The 14,171-nt window shown below is 32.7% G+C and overlaps 1 protein-coding gene and 1 long non-coding RNA gene across 3 annotated transcripts; both read left to right on the forward strand.

The window, feature by feature from the left end:
* The first annotated feature begins 925 nt into the window (after positions 1 to 925).
* On the forward strand, positions 926 to 1,792 carry LOC116402959. 2 transcript variants are annotated; one of them, XR_004215685.1, is made up of 3 exons: positions 926 to 1,141; positions 1,266 to 1,381; positions 1,541 to 1,792. It is a non-coding gene; the product is annotated as an uncharacterized LOC116402959 (long non-coding RNA). The 2 variants fall into 2 exon arrangements; XR_004215683.1 differs by having other exon boundaries at positions 932 to 1,381.
* A 7,079-nt stretch (positions 1,793 to 8,871) lies between these two features.
* LOC101213339 (acetolactate synthase 3, chloroplastic) lies at positions 8,872 to 11,185 on the forward strand. The gene has a single exon (XM_004137997.3). It carries the CDS (start codon positions 8,935 to 8,937, stop codon positions 10,930 to 10,932), a length of 1,998 nt encoding a protein of 665 aa, XP_004138045.1. The 5' UTR covers positions 8,872 to 8,934; the 3' UTR covers positions 10,933 to 11,185.
* Positions 11,186 to 14,171: the final 2,986 nt, after the last annotated feature.

Consider the following 14,171-nt stretch of genomic DNA (forward strand, 5'->3'; position numbering starts at 1 on the left):
TGATCAATGGTTTGAAATACCAAGAACATGTTTTCTCTTTGGCTTTTTTATAATAATTGTTAAACAATCAAGTTCAGTTTGGAGATTGAACATCTTAACAAGTTCACTTCGAGAGGCTTGCCATTTAGTGCTCGGAGAAAAAGTGCCTCAAGATTCATACTTCTCTTCTTTGTTTTTCCTTCAATATTTGACTCATACAACATACATAAATTCATTTCATACACTTCAATTTTAAGAATGATTCGTATTTATTTTTAATTATAAAACACAAACAAATACTTTGTTTAAAACAAAACAGAAGAATAGAGTAGTTTCTTCTTTCGTCTAGGTCCGGTTTTGATTTGATTCATAACGGTTACCTTTTTTGAGAGTTTAATCTCAATTTAGCCCTTCAAATTTGAGTTTTGTTGAGTCTATAGGTTTCAAAATCTACACTTTAACCTCGTTTTTAAGTAAGTACTCGTCTTAAATCTACACTTTAACCTCGCTTTTAAGTAAGTAATTAGCTTTCAATATTTAACCTTGTTTTTTTTTCTAATAATATGACAGTAATCAAATGTAATCTGCTCTTAAATTTACTTTTTTTTATATATATATTACAAATTTATCAATTATGACGATAATCAACCGTAATCGACTTTTAAATTTACTATTTTTGCAATTTTGAAATTGTAAGTGACATGATTCCATGATTCTATCATCATAAATTTTTTTGCCATTTAATTTTAACTTTTCCATCCAAAATTTTTTAAATGTAAAACTTTGAATTTAATAATAAAATTGTAAAGCAAATCATAGGTTGCAAACCCTAAAATGTATGGTGAAAACGAATAATAATTGAAATTACTTTTCTAATGTAAAATTAAATAAAAAGAAGAGAGAAGATAAATGAGACTAAAATAGAAACAAAATCTTTGTTTCCTTTTTTAGGAAGAAAATAGATTTACGTTTATGATCGAACCTTTTCAATCACAAGCAAGTCAACCCCTCCGGTTTCACTTTCCGTTCCCAATTATCAAAATTTTCTTTCTTCTTCGCGGGGAACGGATGCCATTGATTCTGTTGTTGATCCTCTCAGAGCCTTCGCTAAGGACAGCCTTCGTCTTGTCAAAAGATGCCACAAGCCTGATCGCAATGCCATGTCGTTCCTACACCTTCTTCCTTCTTCTTTTTCTTTCATTGATTAATACTTAGATTAGGAACTGCATTATATTCTCTATTTTTTTTAACATTTCTCATAAACTTCGCATACCACTGTGACACAGAATTCACTAAAGTGGCATTCCGTACAGCTATCGGTTTCGTCGTGATGGGATTTGTTGGGTTCTTCGTCAACTTGATCTTTATTCCCATTAACAATATAATCGTCGGATCTTGAAAGGTTTGGTTCTTCTCCGTTCTTGTTTTCTAGGAATTGTTTTGTTCAGTTTTGAGTTAGAGATTGAATTTTCAACTATTAGTTCCTGAAATTTATGTATGCATCAATATAATCAATCAGTTCTATACTTTTAACTTTGATTGTTTGTATATATTCTTTCAGGGTTGAAGTTCCTGATTGGAAGCATTCTAGTTGAACACATTTTCACTGAGTAATGTCAAACAGTTGTCTTTGTCACTTCGGCATTTTATAATTTTCCCCTCCTGATTTATAGTCTTTTGTCAAGCAAACTGCAAACCGCGTTTGAGTATATATGATTACAGTGTTCATTTTCTTTTCCTTATTTAATAAATTTTCTCAATTAGTGTTCTTCCCTGAGGATAATGTTCTGCTGATTAGATTGCTTTACAATTACTGTATGGTCCCTTTTTTGTTCTTCTCTTGCCTTTATTCCAACCCCCCCAAATTCTTATTCCATATTCCTCCTGTCATTGCTAATGACCTTCCAAGAGTGTAAGGGCAAAGATTGCCATTGGTTGGGTCAGCTTGAAAAGCTTGTTCAAATTTTCTTTTGGGAAGGACCTTTGATGGAGAAAGAAACATACGTCACACAATGTTAGCTGAGATGTGTATCATCGAAATGCCTCTTCTTTTAGGAGATTTAGGTATAGGTAATTTATAACAGAAGAATGAATCCTTACTTGCAAAACGGATATGGAGATTCTGTTACGAAAAGAAGGCATCCCATTTGGAGGAAATTTGTAGTTTCTAAATACCATTGGCCAATTCCCTACATATTCATTCTCCAGAAAAGCAAAGGATTGATGCAAGCAGGACGTCCTTTTTAACAAACACTGAATTGGAGAATCATCTTTGGCTGCTGCTGGTACCAATCTTTGTAAACTCACCAATAAACCCAATGCTACAATCACTATCTGTTAAACAAACACAACAAAGAAGGCTGATCCTCCTTACAAAACCACAGGAGAATAAACACCAACGATAAGCTACAAAAAAAATTCCCACACCAGGCCTTATGCCTTTCTGTTTACCATTTTTGTTCGAAAGAATCATAATATCTCAAGGCCATCTCTTCATCGCTTGCACTTATGCCTTTCAATTCTGGATAACAATTTTCGAATCCTTCAGCTGATCTACAGTGATACCCATCAACATCGACTATTTGCTTTTCGTATTTCCTTATGGGGACACCCTTTCAAAGCTCAAAAGGAAGTTATATGGACATAATTAGTCAAAGGACCCTTTGGAGGAAGAGGAAGAACCACATGTTCAACAATAATGCTAAATCCGATTTCATTTTTTCACTTAGTGCGCTTTATTGCTTTTTTAGTTGGTGTAAATGTACAAATTCCTTTCAGGTCTCTGTAGTCTCTCTAAAATCTTATAGCTACATGCAAGAATTTTTTGCTATCCACACTGAGTGGTTGGAAATTCTTTCCACCCCCTTTTTGTATAATTCACATATTCAATGGAAATTTTCTTTCATAGTTACCAATTGGAAATCTCTATAGGTGTTTTTGGGGTTTCTCCAAATTTCATTCATCAACAAGACGTTGTTTCTTGTTATAAACAGTAACTAAAAAAGAAGTTGCCTTTCTAATATATTGCATTTGTTTATAGGTTCTGTAATTTTGAGCATTCTTTTTCTCTGCTCCTTGTAAATCCATGGTCAGTCATGCAGTTAGGAATGAATGGTGGTGTGTTATTCTTAAATGTTAAAAGCTATTCCTTCTCTTCCCAATCTATACATTATCAGCAACCATCTATATATTTGAAGAACCAATAATACTTTACTCCTCTATGTATATATGCACATCATTATCTCATTATTGTTCTCTATTGCATCATCCACTCCCACCTTTCCACAGCTTTTGATTTCCATGGTGCCATGGCTTTCACTCTCAAATGTTTTGAGAAAGATCTTTGGTCCTGATGTGCTCATATGTGAGACTCATTCCTTCACTACTCCTTTGGCAATATCCCCTGTGAGTGAGTTCCTCAGATAAAAAATGAAAGAATTTGTGTTTTTTTCTAAAATTTTCTTGCAACGAGGAAAGATCACATGTTAAATACAATAGTGAGACAGATGACAGCCTCTAAAATAATTAATCTTCAAAGAAAATGGGTTACATATTTCGAAATGTGCAATCCAATACAAATCACTAATTTTATATGGTTGTCTTTTTCAAAATATGTAATCCAATAACGACAGAAAATCTACACTAATTTTATCAAGATACCTTCTGCATTTATTCATTTTAAATCACTCTTCAAATTATTGATTAGATATTAAAATTACTAAGCCTCCCTTTTGTAGCTATTTCATTCTTTTAAAGTTAATTAAGCATATTTTCTTTTTCAATAGTTAGAATACAAGTTCTTAAAAAGAGAGTTAATTTTTAAAAACAAAATATTAAACACATCTATGAATATAACTTCATAAGCTATAACACTAACTTGACCATTGACCAACCGTTATTGGTGTGAAGCAAAAGTTGAAGAATTATACAAATTTCAATTGCATCATAACATTTAAATAAATGATAATTGGGAGAAGGTTATAAACAGTTCAAAATAATTCACAATAATGTTTTTAAATTCAAACTTAATAACGAATAATGAATTTTAATACAAGTAATAAATAACCACAATCAATGATAAAATGATGATATAATTACTGTAATTAATTGAAAAATTATGAAGATGAGTGATGTAATTAATAAAAACGGATTTGTTTATTTCACTTTTTGCCATAAATTTACGTTACATTATTTATATATTTCTTATTCAGCTTTAATAATATATTTTATACAGTTTCCTTTTTAATCATAGAAGATTGCATGTTCGGAAACAAATGTAATATACGACTATACATGAGTAACGTTCGTTATAAATCAACGTGCATGTGTTACTAAAAAAGATTAAAGAATAAAAAACATAACAAAATCAATAGTCGTAAACATTGTTGTATTAACGTATTGATGTATGACATCTTGATCTTCTCCGTCTCTCTTCTTTTTTTCACTTTATCTAGAGAAATTGTTTTCTTACCTTCTTTCATTATATCACCAAATCCGTGTATGATGGTTATTGAGTTGTTGTGACATGTTTAATGAATTTCAATTAAGTATATATATAATATTGTTTGATACATTTTTCTCTCTTGAAATTTTCATATATATGAAATGAAAAAGTATAATTATTATTTTTTTAAAATATAAGAAAATTTATCCATGAATGATTTTTATAAAAAGATGTGCAACAGAAATGAAAGCTACCACTAGAAGAAATGCTGCTCCAATAGATTAACAAAGACAAAAAATAAGAAATAGAAGAGGACAAGAAGAGGGATGGGAAGGGAAGTAGAGAAAATGACAAAGATTGAGATTGAGAAGAGATAACCCAAATATTATTTTATTCTTCCATCTATTATTTCACTTTTCATAGGTTTGCAATAATTTTCATCACCAATTATTTTAATTGAAATTGTTTTCAGTCATTATATATATTTAAAAAATTATATTAGATGACAAGAAAAAATAGAAAAAAATAGTTCATGACATTTTTTTTTTTTTTTTTGCATATTACAAATTTGGCAAATATGATGGTAATCAGGTGATAGTAAGACGGTATTGTGCATTTAAATTTGCTATTTTTGAAAATTTGAAAATGTGAGTAACATAAGCTCTATTATCATAATTATTTTTTGTTATTTTTGTAAACTCTCTTATATATATATAATAGTAATTTTGTTAAACGTTATATAATAGGGAGTTTGCAGAAATAACAAAAAAAATGATAATAGAGTTGATGTCACTTACATTTTCAAAATTGCAAAAATAGCAAATTTAAATGTAGATTATCATCATATTTGTCAAATTTGCAATATGCAAAAGGAATGTGTTATGAACTTTTTTTTTCTAAATTTTTTTGTGATCTAATGCAATTTTTCTTGATATCATCTTTTTAAGGTCTTAGTTTCTCATTTTACATTTCTTTTTCTTTTTTTCAAACGAAGATGGTATATATATGTATATATATATACATATGGGAATTAAGTCTATCAATTAGCTCAATCACGATTTTAGTCTTGTCATTTTCTTAGTCGACTGAGCATGTTCAGGGGTTAAATAGTAATTTTCTAGCACTTTTGCGTTAGCAGAAGAGCCAAAATTTTTGTTTGATTTCTAATGGTACACCCAGTTTTGTTTGTATCTTTGAAAAAGAGATCGTATGAAAATCTCAATTTCGTTTTATCAAAGATGCAACAAGAATATATTAAAGTTAGAACGTTTTTATCGTATTTAACAGTAAAGAAAAGGGGAAATATTCCAAATTTTCTTAGAAAAAAGAAACCAAAGAGGATATATTCTAAGATATGAAGAGGGAAAGAGACCCAAGAAAGGCAAAAATGATTTGAGAGAAAGACGAAAGTGATAATCTTGTTTTAGCTATGAATAATCAAGAACACGTAAATTTCAGCTTTCAAAATCCAACTCTTTTAAAAGTAGTTTGAGTGTGAATGATATTTGAAACACGTCTCTTCTTTTAGTAGAGTTAAAAATAAGAAAATGTGAACCTTAAATCTTATGATCTTTGATCAAATACACTTACATGTTACTTGATCAGTTATGTCTTTGAACGCAGTTTTAATCACTCAAAATGTAGTTTTAATTATATCATTAGCATTAGTTTAGAATGATTAAAAATATACTTTGGAGTGATTTTTAAAATCTTAAAAGTGATTTGAAGTATTTTTAGAATCACTATTATCGTACAAAACATATTCTCAATTATATTCAAAGGTTAACTTCTTTCCTTTATTTGTCCTTTAAAAGACGAGTCAAACATAGCTTTGCCTTAAATGTTGTTTTCTTTTTGTTCTTTTAAATGTATAAAAATATACCCTCCTATTTAAGCATTTTTCAAATTTGGATAAGAATTACTTTTTTTAACTGAAGAAATAAGAAATAACTGAAGATCATCTAATAGTGCAATAATAATTTGCATGACTTCTCATTTAGGAGGTGCGAGATTCGATACGCTTTTCCTATAACTTTTGTGCTAATATTTTTTAGAAAAAATACATCTACGTGCGTCCATATATAAAAAAAATTGAGATTTTTTATTTAAAAAAAATGCACATGATAAACAGTAGCAAAAAACAATGATTTTGTTGATCACACTTGAGTCCATTTTCATGCTCACTTCCATATATATTCTAAAATTCCCTCAAATGAAAACAAAAAATGAGAAATCGAACAACAAGAATTAGCCGTAGATCTAACCTAACCACAAACACGTTTCCATAAGCAAAAACACAACATTTCAAATCACGTTTTTCTAAGATGCATTTCCAAATAAATCAAAGTTTATTTTTTAGTTAACGTATATTGATGTTAAATTAATATGGATCCATTTAGTAAAGGATCTCTAAGGAATGGAAATTGCATATATAATCCGTCAGAGTAAATTATTTATTCTTTTTACCTCCTCATTAGTTGCTTTTACGGAGGTAGAAATCAAATTAACTATGTATTAATTAAACGTATTATCAATTAATTCAGTTATGCTTCCTATTCAAATTGGACCTTCATCAAGTCTAAATGTTACGATATTAATATTATTACGTTAGTGATTTAATTTTTCTTACATGAATGTTAGAGATTAAATTATTTAAAATTTAAATATGTTATAGATACGATGTAAAATTGAAATTTTTTACTTACTTTCATGTATTTAGATAGATTTTTATTACTAGGATAATTGTAGTTGATGGTCATTTTATGAATAAATAATTAAGGATATAACAACATTTTTTAAAAAAAATGATAAATATAACAAAATTATCGCTAATAGACTTGTATCGTTGATAGACTCGTACAGTCTATCAGTGATAGAAAAAAATTTACAACATGGTCTATCAGTAATAGACTTCTATTGTTGATAGAATTTGACAAATTTTGTTATATTTGCAAATTCTTTAAAATATTGATATATCCTTAATTATTTTGAATGTAATTGCTAAATTTGCAATTATCCCTACTGTTTATCACTAAAGTGATTGTATTTCGTGGTCTATTATAAATATAAAATATTATTCTATTATATTTGTAAATAAGTTAGCTATTTAAAAACATCTCTATTAATTTGCCTTGATCCGTAAGTTTGAATTTTTTTGGATCAATTGGTGATTTAAGGTAGCATCGACCATAGCAAGTGGTTCATCGAGGTCTTGAATTTAAATTGATATTAAGTTTAGTTCATCCATAAACTTAAGCTTTTGGTACCTTTTTAAATCATCAATTGATTTTAAAAAATAGCTTAAATTAGTGAGAGCGAATGTAGATTTAAGAACACGCAAGATCCACTTTTGTTGGTCACTAAGGTTTAAGGTTAGTGTATGTTAGTCCGTGAAATTTTAAAATACACTTTTAATCGACAGGATAGAAGAAATAGTCATTGAATTGATCAAACGGTTAGTTGTTGTACGTGTAAGTGACCACGTTTATAACTTGATTTTATATTAGTGATTATTGGATGATTGAGAATGAGAGTGGACCAATGAGTTAATGTTCTCCATTTATGGTGCAACGAATGAGGAACTTGACAAAATCCTATAGATTTTATTATCCTTTTGGTAAATTTGGTAGCCTTAAAATTGCTTTTACAACCAACCTAATAATTCAAAAACCCAAAAACCAAATATAAATTTGGTTGTTTAAAATATAAATTAGACCTAAATATTTTTTTCTAAAATCATTATTTCAACTATTATTTTTACGTTTCTAATCATCGATAACAAATATAAAATCAATAAGATATTTGCTATCATATTATAGTTTCGTTAGTCAACTAAGTGTCTAATCAATTCAAGAACCATCTAATTAGTGATAAACCAAAATTTGCAATATGGTTTATTAGTATAGATTTTAACCAATTTTGTTATAATTACATTTAAAAAAATTGTTATCATATACTTAATTATTTTAAATCTAATTATTATATCAATTAAATCTAATTATTATATTTACAATTATTATATCAAACTAGAAAAAGCAAAAGCTAACAACTCCTTTACTAAAAATTGAGTTTTTATTTTTACCTTTGAAAATTAAGTTTACAAACCTTATTTATTATTTTTTGTTGTGAATTTTATAAATTAAAGTTGTCCGAATATTACTTACTTCCTTAAAAAAAATCAAATCAATTTTAAAAAATTTTAAAAAGTAATTTTTGTTTTAAAATTTAGCTTAGAAGACAAACAAAATGGTAAGAAAACAACTACCATTCTTAAATCAATTAATTAGGAAAAAAAGCACTTTTGAGAACCGTTAATTTTCTTTTTAATTATAAAAAAATAAGAATAAATGAAAATGGTAACTTTTTGTGGAATTGACTAATGGCTTCGAAGGGTAAGTAGAGGTAATAAAATTTGGTTAAATAATTTAACTATAAATCCTTATATCACTGAGAACCACTACTTTCCACACCATTTCCCTCCTGCTTTCTCATCTCCTCCTTCTTCCTTCACCATGTCATCAATGGCGGCGGCTGCTTCACCATGCGCCTCCAAATCCTTCTCCAAATCCCCCTCCTTCAACCTTACCAAACCCTTCTCCAGATTCGATCTTTCATTTTCCTCTCTTCCTCACAACCCCACTTTCCGCCGCTCTCTCCGCATCTGCTCAACCTCTCTCTCCAATCCTTCCCCTAAACCCTCCTCCACTGCCGCCTCCGCCGCTACCGTCGAAACTTCCTCCATCACCAGCTCTGAGATTTTCGCCTCCCGATTCGCCGCTGATGAACCGAGAAAAGGCGCCGATATCCTCGTTGAAGCTCTCGAGCGCCAAGGCGTCACTAATGTCTTCGCTTACCCCGGTGGCGCTTCAATGGAGATCCATCAGGCCCTCACCCGCTCTTCAATTATCCGTAACGTTCTCCCCCGCCACGAGCAGGGTGGCGTATTTGCTGCCGAGGGTTACGCTCGTTCCTCTGGCCTCCCTGGCGTTTGCATTGCAACTTCAGGTCCCGGTGCTACTAATCTTGTCAGCGGACTTGCAGATGCTCTTCTCGATAGCGTTCCATTGGTGGCCATTACAGGGCAAGTTCCTAGGAGAATGATTGGTACAGATGCTTTTCAGGAAACTCCCATTGTTGAGGTAACTCGCTCTATTACAAAGCACAATTATCTGGTTCTTGATGTAGATGACATTCCTAGGATTGTGAGCGAGGCATTTTTCCTCGCGAGTTCTGGTCGACCTGGTCCTGTTCTTATTGATATTCCTAAGGACGTTCAGCAACAGCTCGCGGTTCCTAATTGGAATCAACCCATGAAATTACCTGGTTACTTGTCTAGGTTACCTAAACCTCCCACTGATTCCCACTTGGAGCAAATTTTGCGATTGATCTCTGAATCTAAGAAGCCTGTTCTTTATGTGGGTGGAGGGTGTTTGAATTCCTCGGAGGAGCTGCGGAGGTTTGTCAAGCTGACCGGGATTCCGGTGGCCAGTACTCTGATGGGTCTTGGGGCTTATCCTTGCTCTGATGATTTATCTCTGCAAATGCTGGGCATGCATGGGACAGTTTATGCAAACTATGCTGTAGATAAATCTGACCTCTTGCTTGCATTTGGAGTGAGATTCGATGACCGTGTGACAGGGAAGCTTGAGGCTTTTGCGAGCCGTGCCAAAATCGTTCATATCGATATTGATTCAGCTGAGATTGGGAAAAACAAGCAGCCCCATGTTTCGGTCTGTGGCGATGTGAAGTTAGCCTTACAGGGAATGAATCGTTTACTTGAGAAAGCTCATATGCTTCACTTTGATTTCTCTGCTTGGAGAGAGGAGCTGAATGAGCAGAAATCAAAATATCCATTGACTTTCAAAACATTTGATGAGGCCATTCCTCCACAATATGCAATTCAACTCCTTGATGAGCTAACCAACGGCGAGGCGATCGTTAGCACAGGGGTGGGGCAGCATCAGATGTGGGCAGCTCAGTTCTACAAGTACAAGAAGCCACGCCAGTGGTTAACCTCCGGTGGATTAGGTGCAATGGGTTTTGGACTGCCAGCAGCCATGGGGGCAGCAGTAGCAAATCCTGGTGCAGTGGTTGTAGACATCGACGGGGACGGGAGTTTTATCATGAATGTCCAAGAACTAGCAACAATCAGTGTCGAGAAACTTCCAGTGAAGATCCTGCTGCTGAACAACCAGCATCTAGGCATGGTTGTGCAGTGGGAGGATCGGTTCTACAAAGCCAACAGAGCTCACACTTACCTGGGAAATCCATCGAACGAATCTGAGATATTCCCCAACATGTTGAAGTTTGCAGAGGCGTGTGGGATCCCTGCTGCACGCGTGACAAAGAAGGCTGAGTTAAGAGCAGCAATGAAGAAGATGCTGGAGACAGAAGGGCCTTACATGTTGGATGTGATTGTACCGCATCAAGAACATGTGCTGCCTATGATTCCTAGTGGTGGTGCTTTCAAAGATGTGATCACAGAAGGAGATGGAAGACGCTCATACTAATATGAATAATTTAATCCATTTTCACTTCACCATTTTATGTTTCTCCCTATGTACATTTTTCCCCTTCCATCTCCTTTAGTTTGTTTTGTTAGTTTCTGGTCGCTTTTTCTTATAAACAATGTTGTAAGAGATCCATCTCTACTTAAATTATGCTTTGTTGTCTCTTCTACTTTCTGGTCATTTCATCTCTTTCAACACTCGGGCCATGCTTACAGTTTCGAAATGGGAATGAGAAACTGAGAATCATTCCAAATCCAATGATTCGTGAAACAATGCCTTTTTTCTTTTAACTATTATCTCTTTTTTCTTTAGGTAGATCCCACGACGACCCTATTTTTAGTGGCTCTCACCGCTTCTTTTCAGGTCTTTTACGAACTTGAAGTCTTCATTTTGAACGCCAGGGAATCAATGACATCCAATTATGTATCACTTCCTCTGTTTGATGAGATTGATAAAAGTACTTCCATCAACAACTGAAAAACTAGTATTGAATTTGGACTCAAGTAATGAAATACAATTCAAAATAGTTGTCGAATGCAACCACGAAAGAACACTGTAGTAAACAAGTAAGAAACCCAGTATTCTTACACACAGAATGATTCTGTTTGAAGTTGCATTAAGAAACAGGGCATCCATCATAGGTTGAAGAACCTGAAACATATCAGAGAAAGATTACGGCGACCGCCTACAATTGATCATCCGTCGAGAAATCTACAGTTAGGATGTCGTCCTTCCAGAGAGGACAAGTCACAAGTGAGGTAAGAGTAGAATGAGAAAAGGAAAGTGTTTGGAATTCCAATTATTACAACCAAAAAGGGGAGGTATATAATTCAGTGTTGGGATTTTTTGGTATTTATGAGATTGGCCAAACAGGAAAGATGGAAAGAAAGATTGGATCATGAAGTATCCCAATTTTGTTATATATGTTACCACAAATTGCATCTGATTAAATTGAATCTCGATTCCACATGCTAAAGTTTCTGACTTCCAAAGGAGCTGAGTCCCACTATGCAATAACCATTATACCTGATTTTTCAACTTTTATAGCTTCAAATGAAAGCTACCTTTCCCTTCATTGGGCCTTGATATGACAAGACCATCAAATCTTTCATCACTTTCTCTCCCTAATTCTCTCTCTCTCTTACCTAGAAAGAGAATGGTAAAAGGTTGTCATATCTGGAAATTTACCATCCTTGACCTCACCATCATAAGCTCCACACACACCGCCACGGTCTATGAATAAACAACGGGAGAAATGGTCAAAATTAACCTTCAAATACTTTTATCTTTTCCAACCATAACTTCTTTTTTTTGAGAAATTTAAATAGTTTTTTTTTTAACTTCTTTTTATTGCACATCTAACATTCTCCAACAAAAATTGCTAGTTGTGAAAGCTGAAAATCTTTTTAGGTTGGTTACTAACATTTTCCAAACTCTCTCACACCATATCTTTTGGAAAATTGTTTAATTTGACTCAAGATTACAAAATGAATGAAAAATGGATACATGCTAAGTTACATGTGAAAGTACTCATTTGAATCCAAGACGTGTGTAAGGGTCAAACGCACCCATGAGTTCTTGCGATCCATTCATATTCTTCCTGTCGCTTCTTCTTCTCTCACTCCTTGGTCTCGATCTTTGCTTCTTCCTCTGGCTCCTTTGTCTTGCTTTGATTCACATTTTAACTTTCATTTTTTTATTCAAGAGGCCGAGAAAGGAAGAAGAAGGACCCAGCAGATATGATTAAAACAAAAAGTTGTAGTTCTAATAGCACGAACGAGAAACAGAAGACGAAGGCGAGAATCAGGAGCATGATTCAGTAATTTCATCAAATTTGTTTTCAAAACATCAAATTTCATTTGGAAGTCCCATTTTAAGATTGTGTCATTTTCAAGGTCAAGAAGAACTGAAGAACAATAAAAACCCATTTCAAAGAAACATAAAAAAAAGAGTAAGAAAGAGGAAATTAAAACATTTTTTAAGATTAGTTTGACCATTTCCGAGAGAGAAAGCCCTCCAAAAATATGCAGCCCCTGACCACTTTAAAAACTTTGTATCAGCATTTCAGCTACCAATTTGTAAGACCCTTTAAAGCAAATAAAAAAGTGTATATATATTTTTTTTCCTTTGCCTTCTGACAGTTTGAATTATTTTGATGTTTAATTTTGGAAGCATCTCTTTAATCGAATCCATAATTGTTGTCCAACCCAAACCCAGATTCATCACTGTTGATTGTACCCGTACGACCTTCTGCTTCTGATGGATGTTTCTTGAAAAAGCTGAAACGACTAAGAAAAGAAAAGTTTATATATCTCTTCTCATCAACAGTTAAAACGCCTGTGAATATATTTCATTTACATTATATCATATATCGATTCATGATCGAGTTTAAAAACATTGTTACGTAGAAATAAGTCATTCCAAACATATCTTTAATCATTCGAGAATCTGTTGGGATGCATAATACGGACAAGGTGAAAGGACAAAATGTTAAGGTTTAGTCATGATGGGAATCAGCTGTGTAGTTTGAAGGTTAGGACAAGGCATGTCCTACTTCCTTTTTTCCCCCACTCCTCTTCGAGAGACTTTACTCTGAAAATAATTGGCTGCTCCACTTCCCTTCTCTCTAGGTGCTACCATGGAGATCATGACTACTCTTAATGAAACCATATTTGATCTATACATACATATACATACACACACACACACATATATATATATTCCTTTCATACATATGCGACAACACGCTCCCCCTAGCTATATATTCCAAACTCCACCTATTGCCCTTTGTATATTCAACTTCTTTGATGATCTTCTCATTATATTCCTAACTTCCACGTTTGTGTTTACTCAGTCCCAATAAATTCTAATTTACAATCAAACTAAAAACAAGCTTCATTAATCCTTAAATAATTAATTAAGGTCGAGTGGAGGAGAAAAAATTACTAAGAAAAAAAATAAGCAACTAGATTATAAGCACAATGACAAAAAGATAAAATAATTCTCTATACGCCGCTTCGACGATCTCATTAACTACGTATTGTTGTAGGAAACATCAAAGTTGGAGTATAATCTCATCAAACGAACTAGGTTGGTTTTGGGAAACATTATTATATACTTCCACAGTAGGAGAAATATATTGAAAATATGTATGGTTTTTTTACATTTGAAAAGATTTGTGTTTAAATAACACTCAAAAAGACAAATTAAACTGTCGTTAGTTTCTGAAATGATAAAAC

This window comes from Cucumis sativus, chromosome 1 (assembly GCF_000004075.3).
Source record: "Cucumis sativus cultivar 9930 chromosome 1, Cucumber_9930_V3, whole genome shotgun sequence".
NCBI lineage: Eukaryota > Viridiplantae > Streptophyta > Magnoliopsida > Cucurbitales > Cucurbitaceae > Cucumis > Cucumis sativus.

Excerpts from the sequence above, each read along its gene's own strand:
- LOC101213339 (XM_004137997.3), top strand. The coding sequence starts at position 8,935 with ATGTCATCAATGGCGGCGGCTGCTTCACCATGCGCCTCCAAATCCTTC.